Consider the following 24,537-nt stretch of genomic DNA (forward strand, 5'->3'; position numbering starts at 1 on the left):
GGGGGCATAGGGAAGAGAATACAGCAAAATCAAATCCGGAAGACAATGGAGAGGAAAATATGCTCTTGTAAATCAATTGTGTACTTCGGCTGTAAAGCACCACATACATTGCATGGCAGAGTCATTGCTGGAGTTTCTTCGTGCTGTGGTACACCCTTTCTGTGAGTGGTACAACCCTTTCAGGGATAATGGGATGATTGCATTTTCTATTAGATATGTCTTTCAGTGGCTCCCAAGCTGGAGGAAGAGAAGTTTCTGAATCATACTCTTAATGTCTTAAGAGTTCAAGTACAGTAGTGCCTGTCTTAGATATTCTCTGTCAGTTAGTCCCACTGGTAGTATTTTAAAGCTCTGTAATTGATCAGACTTCCTATTATCTGAAGCCACTCTTCCAGATGAAAAAGCCATAGCATCTTTCTAAAAATAAAAATGTGAATGAATAATTACCATGGGCTGGCTGAGGCTTTTATACTCCCTGTATTCCTGATCACTTATTTTCTCCCTTCAATATCATCTGTCATCTTCCTTATTTCCTTAGGCTTCAGAAAGTTGTCAGCTGTTTCCATTATATGAGAGGTAATTTTAAGATTTTTGAAAGGACAATTGATAAAACCCTACTTTGATTTTAAAAGGAGACTGTCAACTCTATGCCCTGAAAACGGCTTCCTTTTAAAAATGACAGTCTTTACTGCATACGTGTATATTTATGTATGTCTCAATTGCCCTTCCCATCTGGGGATCATAAGATATGGGAAGGGGAAAACTGAAACCCATGATTTCCTGGGCATCGTGAACATAAAGCTATGTTCCACGCACAAAAAAACTTAAATAACAATCTCTATAAGAAGAAATTTTAGGTGATTGCTGTCTTGTATATGTGGTGAAAATAAAGCATTTTGAAGGGAATAGTTTTTATAGTGGAACTGTGAGATATTAATACAAAGAGATCAGCTTTTAATATATACAGTCATAGTTTCTCCTTATCTTAACCAATTATTAAAAAAAAAAAAAAGAGGGGAAGGAACTGGGGAACTCTCCCCAAAACCCAGGCATCGGTTCTGAGGGATAAACTGCTCTTGACCTGGGCAGTTTTGCCCTGCAGACTCATCAGTGAATTTTGTAGGAGACTGACTGTGTATTCTTATTAAAATATATTTCATATGCCTGTCTGGAATATAATCTTATATATTCTTTGTGTGTCTATCTAATGCTTAAGAAGAAATTGATGAATAGTATGAAAATCAGGGGATTTAAGAAAGGTATGTTGCATGATTAAGCAAGCTTTGTGCTTGCAGGTTCCTTTGGGAAGCATGCATTACTTTAGTTTTCTTCTAGTATGATTCTTGATGGTGACATATTTTTCTTATTTATGTGGTAAATTAAGAGATTAAACAACAATGTGGTCAGCCATTAACCTTAGGTTTCTTTATAACTTGTATTATAAATTTAAGGTAGGATTCTGTAAGGGAAGTAAAAACTATGAGAAATCCTTCATGGATTCCTTACAGAATACTTAGGGGAGATTACTTCACCTTTTCCTACTGCACATTTGTGCCTACTGAAGTATTACATCATGTTTCAGATGAAGGTACTTAGCATGTATTTGACAAATGGGAGAAACGTGTAGATTTCACTGATCTTCAAAAGCAAAGTAGCAAAAAGAATACTGGTCACTAGAGAGGAACCAATATGAGGAAGCACACATCATTTCAAAATTTACTTTATTTTTTTCCCCTTAAGGTATCTCAGGTTTTTCCAGCTAGTTTTCAAGGAAGAAATATAAAGTTTTTTAAATGAAAATAGGAAGACAACATTGCAGATGCAAAGCTACAACTCATGCAGATCTAGATGCTACTCGTATTTGTACATTTCTTTTCTCCTTCACATAAAGCACACTCTTAATCTTGTGGAAAGCAGGAAACTCTTTAAGTGTAGATTTGTTATTACCCAGAAGGTACAGTACCAGTGGAGTAATGGAAATGATGTGTGTGCATGATTAGCCCTCTAATGTATCACTGTCCATGCTGCGATGGGAAGGATGTAAGCACAGAGTAAACTAGTTTTCACGGAGCAATACAAACCTTAGAATGACATAGTAACTTTTTTCTCAAGTCCACTTTTGTATTAAAAAAAAAAACCAAAACAACTTTTTATCCTTGCTGTTAGGTAACATGTATAATAGTAATTCCAGAATAAAGGCATGAAAAACACGCAGTATTTAAAGTACTAGCCTAGCTTTGAAAGTACTTTAGTATGATGAACAGATGAAAAGCAGCTTCTTTTGCCATCCAGAGTTTGCAGTAACAAAGTCAGTTTTGCAAGAGACTAAGGATTCTGACAAATGGGTTGTTATAGGTAGAAATTTAGGGGAAGTAACATCTTCATCCTATTCTTCTGGCATAAGTTACTGCTCCATAATGAAAGTGGTTGCAGGAAACACAGATTACTCCAGAGCTGATCTTTGACACCTGGCCCTCAAACTTTGGTTTTTGAAACTTCAAGTTCAACAAAGATGCATTTGAATGGGAGTTCTGTATCAGAAAAACATGGAACATTCTTCAGTAAAGCTTTTCAAATATTACATAATTCTCTGAAATTCCGGTTCTCTAGTTACTGCGATAGGCTTAGAATTCATGTCAAAATGGAGAAATAATTTTTATTTTTATATATATTTATATAATATATCTTTTTGCTGTATTCTTGCATTAAATTCTACAGGTGTCTCTTTCTTCTTTCTATTTGTCAGAGTTGTATCCTGAATTTTTTCTTTCTCCTTGATAAAATAGTTTTCCTGTGTCGAAATTACTAATGTGCAAAGAAAGGAGAATGGGATTTCACTGTGCAGGAGGATGTTGAGATACTCAAACTGGTTCCATCCCCATTTACAGCAAAATCAAAACTCTCAAAATTACTGAAAGATTACTGAGAAAAAACAGGTCTAACTACGTCTGTTGTATGTTCAGAGATGCATAAATCAGTAGGCAAACGAAGGTATGCTTATTCAACTGTTGAAGAGGAAAGTCCTTGTTCTAAGAATCCAGGCATATGTATGTCATTGATATACGTAGCACAAGCGATAGATGCAAAGTCTGCTTCAGGAGAAATCACAGAAGGACATCGTTTACTTCATAGCTGCTGCTTATAGATTCTGAAATACTTTGAGCTGCTAACTGATGAGTTATTGCAAAGGCCTAATACAATATCTGTTAATTAAAGAGGAACATGCATTTTGGAAAGCCTCAGATCATTAACTGGATAAGAAAAAAAAAGTCACAGGAGATAACAGTGAGAGTGTAAACTTTCACACATTTTAGACTATTAACTAGAGCTAAAATTAACCAAGGTGCTGGTTCACATTTAGATCATGAGACTGAAATCTTCTTATATTTCTGTGTTTCCTACAAGGAGCAAGTGCACAGCTTGTGCACGTATGTTGAAAGTGTCAAGCTGCTGAGTTTCCATTGCAGCTGCTTTTTTTCTCCTCTGAAATGGAGATGCTCATCCTCCTAGAGGCTTTTAGAAAGTGTACTGTACAATCTAAAAGTTCACTGGCCCAACCAAGCAAACCTTGGCGCAGAACTAATGCAAAAAGCAACTAGCTTCATTATACTGTGGACTGCCCTAGAGCCTGGGTTAACCTCAAGGCAGCTCTTTAAGGTGTAGCTGGACCATTTCCACAGTCCTAAAATGACAAGGGTTGTAGTTACACATATTATATCCATAGTACCTGTCCTAAGAGAGCTGGCTCTGCTCTCTGGCATGCAGGGTCAATGCTTACTTGCTCTCTGAGGGCTGCTTGTGGCCTGCTCACAACTGCAGCAGCAGAATGGAGTGCGTGCAAGTATGCTGCTGACTGTTGTATTATGGTCAGCGATGGTGATCTTGTCCTTATAAACATCAGTATTATCACTAATACATAGGCTTTTTCATAAATCTTACATGGCAGGTGCCATAGCTGAAGTTCAAGGGGACTGACTGGTTTTTGCTGGTTTCTCCTGGGATGGTTCTTTCTGGAGATAATATCTGAACTACTTTTCTTGTACAGTGTTCCTAAACAACTTGAATAAATTGTTTCTCAGTTAACATTCATATCCACAAAACATGAGGTTTTTTCAAATCAAACCTATCAAATATAAAGAGCAGTTGAATTTTTTTAACCTTCTTTCCTTTTTCTAAGAGATTTTTTCCAAAGTGTCTCTCCATATGGATATGATGTTGCTTTTTTTGCCAAGTTTCTTTAGCATTTGGTGGTATAGAAGTGAGGTATTCTCCACTTTAACTATCACCTAAATCTATTAAATTTTACATTAAGAATAATGTAAGTTGTTATAGTTCTATAAATATTTTTTTTTCATTGTTCACTAAATAGCTGAACAGTGGTACTTTGAACTTGTGTGAGATATTTTAACATGATTCTGTGGTATCTTCACATTCCCCTCCACAACATGGAGGATTCAAATCATTGCAAATTGCTAAAAGGCATGTAAACTGCACAAGACTGCTTTTCTCACAAAGTGGTGGTTTATAATACCTGTGTTTGTGTTAGACCACGTCAGATGGGAAGTTTGAAAATGCTTTGAAATACAGTCTGGTTAGAGTGACCATCTGCCTTCAGCTTCTTTTACTGTCTGCTGTGAAAATACCTCAAAGTTGTTTAGATGCAATAATATAATATTATCCAGTCCAGGTGTGTCTGTGTGTGCAGTTAATATAACTTGAATTGCACATGATATTGAGGTTATACCTATTAATGGACATAGTGATTATGCAATTGAGATCAGGAAGAGAAGTGTCTTTGGAAAAGTGAAAAATAGCATAAACTTCTTTTATACTAAGTGTTTTCAGTAACAGATTTGAAAGAGTTCATTTTTAATGAATTCTCTATATACTAAGACACAAAGTCATCGATACCATTTTTTCTTAATGGGTTTTCCTGCTTCAATACTATATGGCTTAACTGTGTACATGTCTACGTGACGCTTAAGTTCTAACAGTTTGTCATGGTTTAACCCCAGCCAGCAACTAAGCACCACACAGCTGCTCACTCCCTCCCTCCTGGTGGAATGGGGGGGAGAATCAGAAGAGTAAAAGTGAGAAAACTCATGGGTTGAGATAAAGACAGTTTAATAGGTAAAGCAAAAGCCGTGCATGCAAGCAAAGCAACACAAGGAATTCATTCACCACTTCCTACCGGCAGGCAGGTGTTCAGCCATCTCCAGGAAAGCAGGGCTCCATCACGCATAACGGTTACTTGGGAAGGCAAATGCCAGTCCGAACATCCCCCCACCTCATCCTCCTTCCCCCAGCTTTATATGCTGAGCATGATGTCATATGGTCATCCCTTTGGTCAGCTGGGGTCAGCTGTCCCGGCTGTGTCCCCTCCCAACTTCTTGTGCACCCCCAGCCTACTCGCTGGTGGGGTGGTGTGAGAGGCAGCAAAGGCCTTGACTCTGTAAGCACTGCTCAGCAGTAATGAAAACATCCCTGTATTATCAACACTGTTTCCAGCACAAATCCAAAACATAGCCCCATACTAGCTACTATGAAGAAAATTAACTCTATCACAGCCAAAACCAGCACACAGTTCTAAGACTTCAGGGGAAGGATAGACAGGCAATTAAAAGTCTGTATGTTACTAGAATTGGGAAAGTGCTGTTAAAATATATTTTCTCAATTTACTTTAACACTAAGGAGGCTTTACTTGCACTTTCCATAAGAAGTGTGCTGGTATCTGCAAAATGAACTGAGAATCTACTTTTTTCTATTTTATACAGGAGCAAAAGTTTGCAGCTGTAATGTAGGCCGTCAGGCATAAGAGTATTTACCTTGTTCTCCTTGTCTCCTTAAATGTGCTAATAAATGCTAAAGTATATACAGGAATTGCTGTTATTCGTACATTTCTCTTTTCTAACTCTTACAGTCTGTAATGATTTAGTGAATCTGAGTTCTGGGTGAAGTAATGAATTTGATTTCTCACTAATGCGTCAATGTATTTGAAGCAGAACTCTTTCTGCAGTCATTGCCTTTTATCACTGCAGAGCCATTAACTAATAGTTTCCATCCCAGGACAATGGAGTGACTAGAGCCTGAGGGAAAATAATTTTCTATAATAGATCTGCAAGAAGCACCAGTCTACAACAGCTGGATTTTGTAGAAGCAGACTATAGAAAGCAAGTATTTGTAACTATCCTTTTAGAAAGAATGAGGGTTGAAAAGTGATGAGAGGCATTCATATAATCAGAGAGAAAGAACAGAGAAAAGAGACATGCTTTCTAGCAGAGGATTCTTGTTTAGCTGTGAGACCAGATGAGGAAGAAAGCGCAAAGCATTGGAAAAAAACACTTCAGTTTGGAGAAAAGTCTATGTGCAGCAGGGAGGATCCTGGCACCCTTCGAGGACCCCGACCTTAAGCCCAAGGAGTGATCTAGACTAGTGAGAGGAAGAAATTAGGTGAACATGTTTGTCCTTTTATCTAGCTCTGTTTTTCTTGTGCTTCTGCAGTAAAGATGAGTTTGTCTCAGAATCAAGAACAAGTGTTCTGTTTGCTTTAATTAGTATATCACCGTTAAGTGAACTGTAAAATCAGCATTGCTGAGGTCAGAGGTGGAGGAAAGAGTATGCATAAGCTACCTGGGAGTCAGAACACAAGTCGTCGGAGCCTACAGCAGAGGTGCATGAGGTGAAAGAGGAGGAGAGCCTGGGCTGACAAGATCCCAGCCTAACCCCAACCCAGGGAAATGGGAGCTGGCTGTTGACTCCATCTGAGGAGCTTCAAGATAGGGAGAACTCTTGATATGTAATGTTACCCCTTGAGATTGTTGGCTGTGGGAATGTTCAAAATAATCTCACAGATAGGAGTGGAGAGTTTTCAGAACAATGCACAAAGAGCAGTTATCTGATGCTGGCTCTGTAGCCTAGCTCGGAGAGGTGCTATTGTGTGAAACATTTTATTTAGGTATTACCTAGATCCAAAAAATGCTAAGAGTACAATTTAAGTTTGAAGACATGAAGACTGCAAGAAACTAGGATAATGGGAAGCGAGTTGGGAGTTCTTGACTTGATCTGCTTAAGGGTCTGTTACCTGTTCTGCCACCTTGTAGAATCAGCAGCTCCAGCTTGGCTCCTGTGATTGCCAGAGCGAGAGGGGGAGAACTAGAAACCTGGGTGGGTTTGAAAAACCTGAGCTCTTAGTGTTCACTCACAAGGGGAGGAGTAGGAAAAACATTTCACTCTGTCTTCGACTTCAGAGCACTTGTGCCACACGCAGGGGACAGTTCCTTCCTCTGATGGGATCTGAAGTCAGATAAGAAACTCTAAGCATCAGATTGTTTTGGAGTTATTTCTGTTTCTCCACAGGAGCAATTAACAATACCAGGCTCCAGTATCCTGGTCCCACTCACATAAGAGATACAGTTCCCCCAGCACTGCGTGAATATTTAAGGACTTGTTATTACCACCACCACCACTACCTTATTTCAGCAGTCCATAGATATTAATGTTGTTTTGCATCTGTGGCTTTGAAGGAATGGAGAGAGGTAAGGAAGACATAAAGTAGAAGTTCGGGGTGAGGAAAACTAGTAACATACTGCTTCAGTTCATGTGTCAGTGAGAAAGCTGGCATGAAGACTCTGAAGTATAGCCTAGGGTTGGCCCTCAGGTAATTTAGGCAGTATTTTTTCCTTTAGTCAGGCTGAATGCTTCAGTGCAATTTATAAGCTATTAAACAATTTAGATTTTTCCTCAGTAAGATGTATGGATATTTAAATATCTCTTGAGAATAAGGAAACCAAGAAGTACATTAGCAACTGTTAGCGAAGGTTTTTAATCCTTCATTCTATGCCACTATTGAGACCTAGGACATTAGCAGGAATGCTGTAAGGCAACATTTTTCTAATCAGAAAAAAAAGCTGATATATTACAACCGTCTAGTTTCCCTAATGAATTCTAAAAGTACTTTAAATTTTACATAATAATTAATGTGCATTAATCTTGACCCCTGCAAGTCTATAACGGCTGCTAAACAGCAGTGTATATCAACAATTAAAATGCCTGCTTGAAGCATGTGCTAAAAATGTTGGTAGAAGAGAAGCAGTGATGCTTCTTAATGCAGGGGTGAAAAAAAACCCAGGAATTAAAATGGGTAGATCTTCCCATTTGCGAGTAGTTTATTAATCATTTGAACTCCTAGTAGGTTCTTCCATTGCGAAAACCAAAGTCAGATTTTGTAGAAAACCTGAACTTATTTCAGAAGTCTGTTGTATCAAGCTGATTGTGGAGAATTGTCCCTGCATTGTTATCAGCCAAGCACATGAAAAGCAGAATATGGATGTTTTAATTCCCCAATGCATTGGGTTTGCGTGGCAAGGTTTTGGTAGCGGGGGGGCTACAGGGGTGGCTTCTGTGAGAAGTTGCTAGAAGCTTCCCCTGTGTCCGATAAAGTTAATGCCAGCGGGTTCCAAGACGGACCCGCCGCTGGCCAAGGCCCAGCCCATCAGCAACAGTGGTAGCGCCTCTGTGATAACATATTTAAGAAAGGGAAAAGAAGTTACAGGGGAGTAGCAGTTGCAGCCAGAGAGAGCGGAGTGAGAAGATGTGAGAGAAACAACTCCGCAGACACCAAGGTCAGTGAAGAAGGAGGGGGAGGAGGTGCTCCAGGCGCCGGAGCAGAGAGATTCCCCTGGCAGCCTGTGGTAAAGACCATGGTGAGGCAGGCTGTCCCCCTGCAGCCCATGGAGGTCCACAGGTGGAGCAGATATCCACCTGCAGCCCGTGGAGGACCCCATGCCAGAGCAGGTGGATGCCCGAAGGACGCTGTGACCCTGTGGGAAGCCCGTGCTGGAGCAGGCTCATGGCAGGACCTGCGGACCCGTGGCCCTGTGGAGAGAGGAGCCCACGCTGAAGCAGGTTTGCTGGCAGGACTAGTGACCCTGTGGGGGACCCACGCTGGAGCAGTCCGTTCCTGAAGGACTGCACCCTGTGGAAGGGACCCACGCTGGAGCAGTTCGTGAAGAACTGCAGCCCATGGGAACGACTCACGTTGGAGAAGTTCGTGAAGGACTGTCTCCCATGGGAGGGACCCTATGCTGGATCAGGGGAAGAGTGTGAGTCCTCCCCCTGAGGAGGAAGGAGCAGCAGAAACAACGTGTGATGAACTGACCCAAACCCCCTTTCCCTGTCCCTCTGTGCTGCTGGGGGGGAGGAGGTATAGAGAATCAGGAGTGAAGTTAAGCCTGGGAAGAAGGGAGGGGTGGGGGGAAGGTGTTCTTAAGCTTTGGTTTTATTTCTCATTATCCTGCTCTGATTTGACTAGTAATAAATTAAACTAATTTTTCCCCAAGTCGAGTCTGTTTTGCCCGTGACGGTAATCTGTGAGTGATCTCCCTGTCCTTATCTCGACGCACGAGCCTTTCGTTTTATTTTCTCTGCCCTGTCCAGTGAAGGAGGGGGAGTGATAGAGCGGCTTTGGTGGGCACCTGGCATCCAGCCAGGGTCAACCCACCACACCCACCCCACAATAGATATCACAGCAGCAGAAGTGTCCTTTGCCATGTGGCTCAAGCATATTGCCACCACATTGCACAGAAGAGGTCCCCGTTCACTGAAGGGAACATCTCCTGTTCAGAGCCTTGCTTTGCCATTTCTCAAACTACCAGTGTGGCTTGAGTGTGCCTTTAGCTATCCCAGGAAAGATTTACTGGAAAACTAAATTGAATACCTGACAGTATTTGTTTTGCCAGTTACAGTGAACTAACCTATCGGACAAACCAGATCATGTTAAATGCTCATACAAAATATATTCCTACTAGGCAGAGGACCTGTAGAGCTTGCAGACGCAATCAACAGAAATATAAGACACGGCTCTCAGCTGACATTGCTGTTCACTTCAGACCACTGTGTCTGGAATGGTAATACCTGAAAGTCTTGACAACAAGGTTTTTAGTGTTCCAGGTGTTAACAAGGGTGGGTAAGCCACACCTGCGCTGGGGGGCCAGAACTGCCTGCAAAATCTTGGTATGTGGCCAGGCTTCTCCTCTCTGCCACGGCTGCACCCGTGCACTACCCCCCCGAGGGTAACCTGGCTGTGCAGGCTGGAAGGGAGCAGGGGTATATCTGAGTGAGTCCTTGCTCCAGACAGTTCAGCTGTGGAGCATGCTCAGTCAGTTGGGAGAGGGCCTGCAAAGTGATTTTATTCCTGAAGTCGTGCAGAGGGAAGTGTCTGGTCTTTCTTCCCATCAGGCCCCTGCCTGGCATGTCAGACCTTGCTCCTGTCCCTGCACCAGTGTGGCTATCTCGTTCTCAGATAGCAACTAGAAAGAGAACAACTTGTTGCAGTCTTAGTTTTTGTTACATGTTTGAAGTACTGTGACTCTCTCAGTAGTCATTTGGGGCCCAGAGAAACACCTTTTCACACATTCCTCTTGCGTGCATCCATATATCCAGGTAACTTGATAATCATACTTTATATGAGCCTATGGCTGGTACCACTACATCGATAAGACCAGCCTCAGTAGCAACCTGTTACTCTGGATTGATCATAGATATGAAGCATCTTCTCCTTCATTAGAGGAAAGGCTGCAGCTGAACAATACAGTGAATCTGGGTTTTGGACAGCACCATCAAAAAAATATGCAACTGCACAACAGAAAGTACAAGATCAAGTATAAACTGCCTGTGCTAGTTCAAATTTGTACCAGAAATATTGACAGAAAAAATTGTAGAGCAGACTGTAGATGGGATCAAGTACTGTTAGGCAGCAGAGCTGCGATCTGCTGCGCTGGGTAGTTTGTCATATCTTAGCTAGTGTGAAAACAACAGGTACGGTGAATTCTCTGCGGTGTGATTTGATTTGGCAGATAGGCTGGCATATGCCAGTTTGATCCAGATTGAATTTGTGATGCTCAGTGACCCAGTATTGTAGAGATCCAAATTTAATGAATGTAGACCCACTTTTTAGGGAGTTTGTTAGTATTACACAGTCAAAGAAAGATGGATAGCATTCTGTTTTGAACATATTGCATGTATTGGTATGCTGTATATATCGTTTACGCAAACCTTATAAAACTGACGCAAAAGTCATGTACCTCTGTCAGATACTCTTACAACTTTAATTCAAATTTTTCTTATTTGTAAATCAAGCCTTGACACCACTTTCCTCTGTTTCTCATGGAAACCTAGCAATTTCTAGCCCAAATTTCTAACAAAGTTAGGTTCAACATTTCTTCTACCAAGAGATGACTTCCTGCCTTGATGTCATTTCATTTTGTAACTTACTGGCTCTTCTAAAACATCCTGAAGCATACTGGAATGGCTGAAGCAAAATGTTGACTTAAAATACAACTTCTTAATGCTGATAAACTATTTTCTAGGTTTTTCGTAGCTTTGTATTTCACTGCTGTTGTATCTCCAAAACAAAGTCTTCCCAGTCCTGTTTTAATGCATGGGGAAAAGACTTATTGTATAAAATTTCTACCAATAAATAAAGAAAAATCTAAGCTGGCAGAGTTGGGAATTTGGGGAAGGAGGAGGTGGGGGGATGGGGAGTGCCAAGATAGCATGTCTTGCCATTGGGAGCGCTGAAGTTTTCTGATAAAGAAACAGAAGTAGCAGAGGAACGTAATATTCCAGCAAAACGTTGTATGATACAGAGGAGCAAATCTTGCAGCTGATTGCCAGACGGGGCAATCTCACTCCCTTATTCCTAGCAGTACCACAGTATCACCTGCACCCTGATAACAGCTCTAATGCCCCAACACCTGCACAATGAGGTAATACTCATTGAAAGCTAACTAGAAAGACAGTGAACAACTTGCTATGCTAGAGGATTTAACTGGCTTACCACACCGTTAGGCAGGCAGCAGAGCCCATAAACTGAGGGAGTATCCAGTTAAATCATCTGGGAATGTGAGGAGGATGAAGGACTTCCCCTTTTTGGCAGGAGTGAGCTAGTACATTTCATGAAAGAATATAGCTGCGTGGAAACAGGGTATGTATTTTACCCCCTTGGAGTGCAACATTTTAAAGGAATTTTAGGTCTTTTTTGTGCTCCAGTGGAGATGGCAGTGTTACCAGTATCCATACAGAGTCGGTGATGTGTTTTGTGTTATTTTTGATATTTTATGATGAAACAGAGATGTTCTTAGTTAATATTCTCATGAGCAAAGCCATTATTCAGTGAGTGAACATCCTAGAAGGATATTGGTTTTGCAATTTAATCTCAATCATTTCTTGAAAACAATGACAAAGTAATAGAAGAGTTAGTAAAAATCAGAGTTAAAAGCTTTGACAAAGTCATCTTAGCTTTCAATATAACTTAGTGTAGCCCATAACATATGTATTAACATACATATTAAGATGATCTGTGAATATCTAATTTAAACAGCCACCACATAAGTAAGAGAATACCAAATCCTACTTCCAGACTCCTTGGTTAGCACAGTCAGTGTGTTATGAGCTAAATTATACCTTTATTTGTTAAGATGCCCAATGATGCATCTTGAAGAATGTTCTCAGCGTTTGGGTGATGCTGGCAAATCCAACCAGGATGACAGGGCAGGTGAATTCCAAGCATTACTTTGCAGCACTGGGTCTTTAAACTGTAGTTGTACTCCACTGCATTGGCACAGGGGTACCTCCACACACACAGGATGCTCGTGTGAGAAAAATGAAGATAGTTTGACTTTTCTGAGAAAAATCAGATGCTGTTTCTTTTCCAGCTCCTTATTTTGATGTACGGTTTTGAATTTTCTAAATTGCTCATACGTCTTACATTTTTTGCCCACTTTTCATCTTAGTTTTTTTGTTGCATGCTACATTTTTTAAAACAATAGTTCATATTTAAATCTCTAGTGAGAATGTTATACTTCATCGCTATCTGAGACTATCTCCTGCAATGCTTCCTGTAACAGAAATTAATTTGAGTGACACCATTTTCAAAGGACTTTTTTCAAACCAAATCCAGGTAGAGTTGCTGTACTGTACCCATTAGGCACTGGTAAAGGAAGGCTTGAAGCTTCCTTTGCTCACTGTTGATCCTTGGTATCTCCTGTTACCGCCTCCCAGAGCTACCGAGAATCTCTACAGAGCTATAAATCTACCATCTGACATTTGTTGTCAGAATGGGTAATATTTGTAAACTAGAAGAAGCTGGAGAGAGAACTTGATTCAAACAGCAGAGGTCTGGTTTAGCTTTAAAAATATTGATATGTTGATGGACATGTATTTTTTGTCTGAATATTGGCTTGTTCCCCTGATGGGAGGTTATTCAAATGCAGTCATCTAGAAAGGGGGTGAGGTTGTTTAGGCAAGGTGAATAGATCATCATGTTTCTGTTTGTTTACAATAGGATTAAGAGATGATATGCCAGAATGCATCTGTGCATTTTCCATTATGAAAGTGTCAGGTAATAGTCTGGCATTCCACATATTGAAAAGGATACTTAATTTTCTGTTTCCTCTACAAATCAATGACAAGAGTATTTGTTATGTGATACAAAACTGCCACTGTCACATTTGCCTTTTGAAGAAATAGTCAATGTTGCATGTTGTAAATGTCTTCTTATAACAACTACGTGGATTATTTTAAACAACTTGAAGTTAATAAAATAACAAATAATATTTTAGAGGCATAGTTTATTTATCTGTGATTTAATTATATAAGCAAAATTGTAGATTCAACTTTTCAGTTTTGCATTATCCAATTTAATTATTATCTGTATCTAATTAGTTCAGTGCAGAGAAAATTAGTTCAGTGCACAGTCTTTCATTTTAAAGCTTTATTGCTACACTGTTTGTTTTTGAAATATCCTAAGCAAATGTTTAATTGTTAAGAAATAACCATTTTCAATGAGTTGCGGTGGTTTTTTTGTTATTAAACTTTCCTGTTGGTCTAAGTATCAGGAAAACACAGCCTCGCCAAATGGATGATTTTAGCAAAATTTACAAAATATCCTTGTTGACACATTGTAGTAATTTCTGAATTTATTTTAAATTTTCTATGACTTCCTGACTTTAAAAACTTCCTTTTAATTTAGATATACATTGAGTGTTTACTTCAGAGAACTATAAAGCTGTTGTTAAAGTAGTTTTAAAAGTTTCCAGAATAGTTTCTCACCATTAGAATAGTGTGCAGGTGTGCTAAATTTTAAAGCAGAAAGGCACTGAAGCTGTACAGAATTTAATTAGATCTCACTTTACCGTTGTGTTAGTTAAAATACATTTTGGAGCTGTCAGTTGGAATTGGTGGATTTCTGCAAAGACGTTTTTGTGAAGAGCGTTAAAAGCATGCTGTTCATCCAACTGCAGGATCTCTTTCTGCACGCCGGGGCTGTGCAATAAACATTCTCTGTGCATTTTTCTGCATATTAGATTTCTGGATCATCCTGTAATCCCGCAGACAACGTTGGATGAGTTCATGAGGAAATATGTGAGGTGTCTGGCATTTGTTCCTGAGACACTAAATATTGTCCTGTTTGTCATAGCACGAGTGTAAAGTAAAAACACACACTCCAGCTTGCCAATATGGGGCTGGTGCTATTTGTTGCTTTTAAGGCTGTGTGCTTGGCAGCATGCAATGCCAGGGCCAGAGAGGAGCACCAGTACAGAAAATTCAATGTTCCTGCACAGATGTATGAGACAAATTGCCAGAGGGTAGACACCCGAGTTTTACAGGCCTGCTATGGACAATTGCTCACTATTGTATCAAGCGTACGTAAAAGATGTTGCCATGTATCCCATGTTAAGAAAATATAACTGCAAAACTTGGAACATCTCCCTGAAAATTTAATCATCTTGTCTGTCCTATGTAATGTATTAATGCCTACAACATTGATTTTCAATCTATGTGTTCTCAGATCTCACGTCCTTTAACCTTGTTAGCCAAGTACTGGGCTGGCATCTTCAAAATTGGTTGAAGAACAGTTTTCCTGGTTTACCAGCTCTAATTCATAATAACTGAAGGACATTGCCACAGAACTAGTTGATCTAAATAAATTGTTCTCATAGTCAAATTCCTATGGAAGGGAGTCAAATTCCTGTTGCATTACTAAACTCAGCATCGCCTTCTCTCCATTATGGAAGGAGTTTACAGAAAGCTGTGGGCTAGGTGCGTATGGAAACTGGGACAGACCTTCCACATCAGACTTCAGAGGTGTGCCTGGGGCAGCGTAGGTATTCTTACAGGGTTGTAATGCTGTTGGAAGGCAGCAAACTGTTTCAAAATGCCCTTTTCAAACCATTGCCTTCCAAACTGCTTATGGCTGCCATCTGAGTATTCTCATTAGAGAGTAACTTGACTGTATTTGGTACCAAATTTAAGTCCTGATTTATGATGTCAATGCTATAAGCTGATTGCTTGTAAAAGACTAAACATATTTAGTCTGCAGACTCTACTTTGTTACTGTACCAATTTTAGGAGCCATTGAAAAAAATCAGGTCAATTTGCAATAATTTAGAAGTTTACTTCTTATCAGAGTAGGGATGGGGATTATGGGTATTTGGAGTTTAAAGTACATGTGAACATTTATTTAAATACTTGCTGTAGTTTTCTTTTGCAAGTTAAAACAAGGTTTGGAAAAGGTTTAGATTTGCTTTGTTCAAAACAAGGGTTATGTTGCCCTTTGAGTTCCTTTGCTTATTAGGTGTTTCTATTTTAATGTAGCACTGTATTTCTTAAAAGTGTGCCATTGGGATGCAAAACAGACCAGAAACAATCTGCTTTTCAATTAATAGAAAAAAATGGTTTTTCCAACATTATTTGTTTTCAGCTAACTATAAATTAAGGCCTTAAGATGATAGAAGCAACAAATACTGGACTTTTTGTCACTGCTTTGTTCCCTATGGCTCTTTCAGTGACCTTGTCATGGTTTAACCCCAGCCAGCAACTGAGCACCAGGCAGCCGCTCACTCAGTCCTCCCCACTCCCAGTGGGATGGGGAGGAGAATTGGAAAAAAAAAGGAAAACTCATGGGTTGAGATAAGAACAGTTTAATAACTAAAATAAAATATAATAATAATAAAATATAATAATAATAGTAATAATAGTAATGAAAAGGAATATAACAAAAAAATAAAAATCGGACCCAAGAATAGACAAGTGATGCACAACGCAGTTGCTCTCCACCCGCTGACCGATGCCCAAGCAGCGATCCACCCCTCCCAGCCAGCTCCCCCCAGTTTATATACTGGGCATGACATTCTAAGGTATGGAATAGCCCTTTGGCTAGTTGGGGTCAGCTGCCCTGGCTACGGTCCCTCCCAGCTTCTTGTACAGCTGCTTGCTGGCAGGGCATGGGGAAGTGAAAAATCCTTAACTTAGGATAAGCACTACTTAGCAACAACTAAAACATCAGTGTGTTATCAACATCATTCTCACACTAAATCCAAAACACAGCACTGTACCAGCTATTAGGAAGAAAATTAACTCTATCCCAGCTGAAACCAGGACAGAACTAAATTTAAAGTGAAATTATAAGAATGAAGTTTTCATTTGACCTATAGTTGTACTTTGCAATCATATTTTAGTGATCATTTTAACAGATCAAGAACTGAATAAATTTTTATTTTCAATAATTTTTCCTATGCTATTTTTCACATGCATACACCATGCTCTATTGCAACTTTGTAATGTCTTCTGTTCCTGTCTCTTCATTTGCAATACAACTAAGTATATTTCTCATTAGCATTCTGGAGATAAAATTTTCCTAAAAATAACTTTTATACATGTATAATTACAAGTAGTTTTTTTATTTTAATATCATTATGAATTACACTTGTAGTTTAAATATCTTGATAATTCATTTAAATACATGTTTTTTTAAAATGTAGTTCTCTTTTAAAAAGATTTCTCCATCACATGAACTGGTGGGCCTCCTAGTACTGGGTACAAAGGAAAAATACTTAATGCAAAGGCAAAGAAAATATGAATTGTACAAGTTTTTTCACAGAGCTGTCAGATATTTAAAGTTCTACATTCAGTCTTTTGGAAAGTTTAATTGTTCATTTATGAGGATAAAGATATTCAGTTATTATCCATGTGTTTGTTTTTTAATAGCAGTCAAGCAGAATTCCTTTTAAAAATGCAAATCAGGCTAATGGAAGCCTGCAACATACTGCTGAATCATTTTCTCTAAATATTAAGAAGGAATCCTGTATGTGCTTAACATTTCCACTCAAGTGTTATGCAGTATGGCTCTGAAACTGGAAATGACAAAGAGTGAGCACAAAATAATGAGGAAAATATAAATTTTAAATTGTTTGTTATGTTAATAGATATGCTGCCATGGGGTTATACTGCTTTTCTCTGAAGACAGAAATTGTTAATGGGACGTTATCTCTCTTTTCTGAATTTGCAAATAAAAACTGCAGCACTGTGTTACTGATGTTCTTCCTCCATACTTCTATCAGAGTTAGCTTTGCATTTGATTTCGTAATACTCATTTAAATGTTTTTGGAATAGCTATGAAGCTGCAGCTTACAGTACACAAATAGTGAAAGGTGTTTATATCTTAATAAGAACAATACTCATATTCTCGAGAGATTTTTTGTTTCTTCTAGCAGAGGACTAATACTTAGCTGTTTTTTCTTTTTTGTTTTTGATTTTTTTTTCCTCCCCATGACTGAGGAAGTTTTCATATCTAGATTGAATAGAGCTGTCATTCTAGCCTTGCTGAAAGAACAAGAACTGACGAAATAGGTCATATTCAGTCTTTTGCATTTCCAAAGGTACTGTTTAATACAACCGAATGAGGGATGAAAATATGTCAGGACTGTCCTTTAAAGTGTTCTGGAAAGTCTTTTTGTAGACTGGAACTCCATTCTTTAATTAACTAGTTGCACCAAGTATTTCAGGTCCCTGTATTTTGTTGATTGTCCTCACTAAAATCTAGTTGCTATGGAGTAGATTTAAAGAAAAATGTGGCTTTGTTGCATAAATTAGTAATTTTGCTAGTCTTTGCCTTAATTATTTAGTAAATGAACTGTTCCTCACTTTTGAGAAATAATCAACTGGCAGTGAGATACTGTTTCTTCATAGACCTTTTTTCTACAGGATCTTTGCTATTGATTTAGGTGCCAGCAAACTCACAGTATCTGGGCTGGCTCTAAAACCCTGCTTGTCCTGCCACGTTCTTTAATATATCATCTGCGGTTGTGTGTACATGTTTCATATGTGTAAATTATAGCTGTCAGACTGTTAATTTTATTTTTCAATTGGTAGATACCATCAGATTCCATAGATGCAGTGTTACAAACAGATGAATACGAATGTTTTCAGCTGTGAACATTGTGCTATAGATTCCCTCCATGTCTTTATTTATCTTTATTTCTCGGTTAGCACTATGTGTATACTTCTTATCCACTACTTGTTAAATATGCATAACTTTTTTTTCTTTTGCTGAGTAAGACTTTTTCAGCTTTCTTTAATTCCTAATTAGCTTTTCTCTAGCTAATAGTATCATTAGTGCCTAAAATAGTGCTGTATCTCTGATGGCTGAAATCATCATGAAGTGAGCAAGTGAAACTCAAGCTCCATACATTTGTATAGTTTTTAATGGAAATGTGCTAAAATTTCTTCCAACTGGGCATTTTTAGTCTGAGTGCTTCCTCATCCGAACTGCGTGCAAATGTAGGCTGCATGGAAATCAGTGTTATGCCTGAGAAACTGCTTTTTATTGTGTATGAGGCTGCATTTAGTGCCCTGTAACTCCCTCAGCAGGCCACATTTGAGTTTCAATAGCAAAATATTCAGGAAATGCTTTCACCTCATCCCATTTTTCCTTGTTAGAGATTTAGACCCCAGACTGAATCCCAGGGCTTCAGCCTTACCTCCCTGGAGTATTACTCCTGCCACCCTATGCTGAACAGAAGAACCCACCTAGCATCACTGTGAGGAAGCACTCAGTAAAGCAGCAGCAGTGTATCTTTTGGTCCCACTGGTGCAGCAGAAGGGAAAAACAGGGTAACAAAGTACTACTCGCTTCCCATTTTGATTCAGACTCCCCTCCTGACTTCACACCCCATCTTGTCCATCTCCCTGAAAAGCTGAGACAGGGGAGGTCAGGTGTCACTCAACCAGCCTACGAATCAAGCAGTCTGGGCTCTTGAGAATTAATGTTTCTGGGAAATAGGCAATAAGAATGTCTGTATAAATAAAAATTGCTTTGTATTTCAGTGTTGCTTACAAGCTCACAAGTTTGACTGTTAATCTTTGTATTTATTTCTTTTGGGTATACATTGTTCAAGTCAGTATTTATTGAAGGTCTTTCTTGCTATATGCCACTTCTCTGTACTCTCTCTAGTTTTTGGGTGTTTTTTTTTTAGCAAAAAGCAGTAATTTAAGGACCATTGTTAAATTACTGCTTTTTGCTAAAAGATAAAAGATCATTTTATTAATTTTTCATGATCACAAGTGGATGCATTCTTTTCTTAATGAAACCCCACCTAGCAATGAAAAGGACAGTTATTTAAGAGGTACTCCCTTTGCATATATTTTTCTGCTTGAAATTTGATCAAATGATCAAGGAAGGATTTTGAAGGTGTTTCTACAGCTCGTTATGAATTCTATGCAATGCAGAGTCTCAACTTTATTTTTGTCTCAGAAGTACATGTCTGATATAAATTCCCTTTTGGCAAGGAAAAGAGATTTTAGGATTCCACAAATCCAAATTCTTTTGCTTATGGCTATGTCCCAGTTGAAGCGTTAGATTTTCCTTGGGGATCTTTCACAACCAGGAACATGATTCTTTTGGCAGGGTATGGTGCGCATCAGCTTCCTGTTTAAACTGGTTAATTCTCCAGAGATGCTAAGAAATGTGTTGTTCAGCCTGGCAGTACTAATCCAAAGAGACATAAAAGAGAAGAATGAGACCCCTACGTTTGGAAGCATGAAAGTGTAGAAGCTGGTGCAGTGAGATTTGGTTAATCAGTTAAGGTTTTATTTTTATAAAAAAACCAGAAACTTTAATATTTCAAAATCATATAACAACATAGAATGTATTTTGGTAATCTCTCGTTCACATGATGGATTTCTTCTTTCTTTTGGGATGCGAGAGGAAAGTAAGTCAACTCATTATTTTCAAACAGTCTTATACTTTGTTTTCATTCCTTGTTCAGAAGAATGGGAGAAACAAAATTAACAGTACTTTGTTATTTGCACCTACAGCTGACAGTAAATAACAGCAATTAAAAAATAAATTGTGTGAACTAACTACTGTTCGTTCATTTAAAAGCAAGTGCTGTACTTTTTGTCTAGACCTGAAAAAACGTTGAGTCCTTTAGCCCCATTTTTTTCTCATGTTAAATAGTGGTCTGTGTTAATAAGCAATGAGATACCTCAATTCATGGACATTCTCTGTCTACCCTTCCAGGGGTCACAAGCGCAAACTGGATGAAGATGATGCTGCCAGTGAATCCAGTAAAGAATCTAGCAATGAAGATGAGGAAGGAAGCAGTTCTGAAGCGGATGAAATGGCAGCAGCGCTTGAAGCTGAATTGAACGACTTCATGTGACATTCATGCAGAAGATGGAATTTGTAATTATATTTTACTTCTCATAAACAGATCGGACTTCAGATGAGTCCCTTATGTCAGTACTCAATGTTTTTCCAAAATGTGTGTGTATATTTTGCAAAGCAACACAAGAGGCGACGCATTATTTTACAAAATCGGAAATAGATGTTTTTAAGGTGTTTTACTAAAGGAAAATATACTTTTTTAAACAAAAAAAGTATTAAATGGGACTTGGTGTGCTATGCCAAAGACATGTGAGGAGCTCTGCAGAACCTTCATATACAGGACAGTGATACAAAGATTTGTGATTAAACATACAGCAACTTTTTAAAAATACTGCAGTCTGTGGTTTATGGGTAACGGTCTTCAAAAAAAAGGAGGAGATAAAGGAGATGGAGTTGTCTGGGTAGTACAACAGGAACCTGATGAACTGGTCATCCTTTTCCACAAATAAATGCTATCAAATATAAAAGGATTTTTAAAATAAAAAAGAACGATTTATATTTGTATAGAAACAAGAGAATGTGATATGCAAGCTTTGTGAACTCTGCACTTGACCCACCTGTCATTTGCTTCTAAGAGAATACATAATGATCAAAACTCATGTTTTTAAGTTACTTTGTGGAATAGCTGGGTTCTTTAGGGACATCGTTTAGATTTTTAACTTTTCTTCTCTGTAACCGGAAATTTAGCACAGCATACTGTGTGATCCTGTACTGCCATAAGAAGCATATTCACCCATTCGTGTTGTCTTGGAAAGAACGAGTGCTACTTCAGTCTAGATAGGATTTAATTTCTTTGACAAGAGATCTGATGTAAAGTTTTTGTATATTCTATTTCATATTTGACCCACAAAACAGATTTTCTTTCATTTAATAAAAATTCATTTTGTACGCTTTGTTTCCCTTTCCTGTTCATTTGCCTCCATCAAATACAAGGCACCTTTCTGTATTATCTTTCCTTTACTCTGCATGAAAATAATGAAAATCATTGAAAGCAGGTGCAAATTTGTAGATTCAGGCAGGTAACTGAGGCAGAGAAGAGAAACACTGGCTCAGAAGATTCCCTTTCTTTGGTACTTGAACTCTTACATTCTGACATTTTCTCAGGTCTCTTTGACTGGCCTCTGAAGATACTGTAAGAGTTATTGCTCTGGTATTGAATTTCTGAGGCTAAAACCATGGTTTATTCTCAATTGTTAGCAACTGGAGAGACAAATGCTTTTAAAACATGTTTGCAAAAGAAGACTCATTAATTCAGATGTCATGGTTAAAAGGAAGTACTTTCTGGTGCAGAAATACTTAATTTTGCCACTTAGCAGTAAAACAGAGTATTACAATAGAATCTCAGCTGGTTTACAAATAACAGCCTAGTTTTCAAAGCTTCATAATGGCAATAAAAGGAAGACTGAGAAAATAGGAGAATCTTTTCAGATTAATACTGCTTTTCCACTTCAGAATGCATGGTCAGCATCCACAAGACAAAAATAGTGTTTTCTGTGGGATAATGTTAGACTTCCTGGACATTTACACAGGTACCGCATAGCTGAAGTCTACAGTGACCTGCCTGCTGTAGCTCTCCATGAAAACAAGCAGGATGTCTCCAAGTGAGTTGCATTGTATAACAGAAGACAACTAATGCTTGTAAAACGGGAAGTCGAATACTTTTTTTTCAGCAACTTAAATGCAGCCTCCCCAGCTATCAGAGGATGACTCCTTGCAATTAAATATTAAAATGTATGGGCTTGTGGGGTACGTTTTGTGTTTTCTTAAATTAAACCCAGTTGAAATAATTTGAAATAATACCAACTTTTCGGGTCACTGCGATGCTGCAAATGACTTGACAGCCCAAATTTCAGCAGAGGCTCGTTCTGGCTGATGATCTCTGCCAGTCACGCAGCTCTGTGGCAGCATTCAAGCTCTGAATGTAAACACAGCCAGCGAGCAAAACTGAGTAGGTTGCTGTTAGCTCAGCAATGTTCCGCCTTGGTTCAAGCTGCTTGTTGGATGCTGCGTCCCCGGCACGGCAGCTGTCTCATAATGCTCGTGGAGTGATTCCATACATGTAAAGTTTGAGAAGCTTTTTGGTGCGAAAGGCTGTATCCTCTTCCCAGTTTTATTTTATGGCTGACGCTTTCGGTTTAACTGGTGCTATGTGTGTCTGGGCAGGAGTCCTAAAAGCGATCAGCACTCCACTAGACCCAATATCATCTGGACCTCTGTGTAAACACTGAGTGAGGGCTCCCCACCAGACTGAGAGCTGCATCTATGTAGGGGTCTGGTGCCAGTGAAGACTCCTCTGCCTCTGTGGGAGCTGCAAAAAACTGCAATTGGTACTGCACACAGAGGCCCCGGGAGCAGGCAGTGTGCTGCCAGAATTAAAGCCAAGCAGTTCTCTAACAACCATTATGACACAGACGATTCTTATTTTGACATTAATTATTCAGGTAGCTCTAACAACGCCTGCTCTCAGGTCCTTGGGGTGGGGGACCTAGTACGGGGGGGGTTGAGAGGCACCAACCCATTGCTCACTGCCAGAGCAACCCAGAAGGCATTGAGCCTGCTTTCTGTCTAGAAGTAGACTCCTGCTCATTCAGGCAGGTGTATCTAGTAAACTGGTCACCAGCCTCTCTCTCTGCACGGGCAGGAGAGAAATGGAAACTGAAATTTAATACATGATTAGTTAAATGCCCTGGCTAACCTGCCAGCAAGAAGTCTCTTGATGTATGAAGTTGTCACTCACTCCCACTAACATCCTTTTTTCAAGATGCAGGAGCATCCTGGGAAAGGCAACAAATGTGCTTTGTGAAATGGCTTTTAACTCTTTATTAAGTGACCCACATCTCTTGACTAATTGTTTTATCCTATCTTCTTGACCTACTTCTGTATGTTAGGTAGCTAGCAAGGACCTGCTGCCAGGAAGGGCTCTCTCAGAGCAGAAGCAAAGACCAGACTCCCACTGAGGCTGTTGAACTTACTGAGCAGTGCTGGTTCCTGAAGGGGTACCAGGCGTGGAAGTGAGCACAGAAGGGGCATACAGCACACCTTGCTTCATTAAGCTTTCTGAGCGTGTGCTATCGCTGCTGTCCAGGAAAGATGGCTCCTAAGGTCTGAAGGTTGTTTAAGAACAGGTAAGAGCAGTCATTGCAATTTAAAGACCAGCGGTTTTACTTCTTCCGTCTCGATTTGCCCTCAGCAGTTCTTAAGAGAATGGGAAGACATCACAGCTCTGTGTAGGGGATGTAGTGGGACCCGTGATAAAAGCAAAAAGCATCGGGTAGTGGCCAAGCTTTTCTCTTTGTGCATGTGCTGGGGAGGGGGAAGACGAGGGAACAGTGTCGCTTCGCGCTGAGATGTGAAAAACTCCAAGCATGCAAATACATTCACTGTCGGATTTTGTACATATGTGGAGTGGGCCCTCAAGTCTTCTCAGTGTTAGATAGTAACATCCTCTGCGGAGGGTGGAAAGTCTCAAGTTTCCTTCTTGGCACTACTGCTTGCAGAATAGGTAACTGTCTTACAAGCGTGAAAATACACACACACAAACCTGGAGCTGTACCTAAAGATTTCTCAGCTCTGCCTAATTTTGCTACAGTGAACATTGCAGTAGATGACAAGTCAGAGAATGAATATATAGTGGTCCTGTTAAGGAAGTGGATCTCTTCATGTAGCTGAAAATTCAGCATAAGAAGTCTCCCATAAATTATTAAATCAGGCTTAGCCAAAAGGAAAACATTCGTAAATCATTTTTAATTAAAAAACAAAAGTGCACATACAAGTTCTTAAAAACATTTTTTTTTTTTAAAGTAGATATGTTCCCTGGTAGCTAAGCCTTGAAGTCAAATTGATACCGCAAAAAAAATAGGTGTGTTTACATGATACAAAAGTTAAAATAGGAAGGCTGTGCATTATTTATTTTGCTTCTCTCCTCAGCAGAGCCTCCAAATCCTCTCTCTTTTCCTTGTCCAATTCAAGTTTATGTACACCGTGTGGGCCACTCCACACCTCGTCTTGGCTTGTCTCCTTTCCTTGTGTTC

The 24,537-nt window shown here is 39.3% G+C and overlaps 1 protein-coding gene across 1 annotated transcript in view; it reads left to right on the forward strand.

The window, feature by feature from the left end:
* The window catches only part of CTDP1 (CTD phosphatase subunit 1), a 115,728-nt gene extending 94,334 nt beyond the window's left edge, over positions 1-21,394 (forward strand). The window contains 1 exon segment of the mRNA XM_050890840.1: positions 20,360-21,394. Coding sequence (XP_050746797.1) covers positions 20,360-20,501 — 142 coding nt within the window. The 3' untranslated portion in view covers positions 20,502-21,394.
* The last annotated feature ends 3,143 nt before the right edge of the window (positions 21,395-24,537 follow it).

This window comes from Gymnogyps californianus, chromosome 2, assembly GCF_018139145.2.
Source record: "Gymnogyps californianus isolate 813 chromosome 2, ASM1813914v2, whole genome shotgun sequence".
NCBI lineage: Eukaryota > Metazoa > Chordata > Aves > Accipitriformes > Cathartidae > Gymnogyps > Gymnogyps californianus.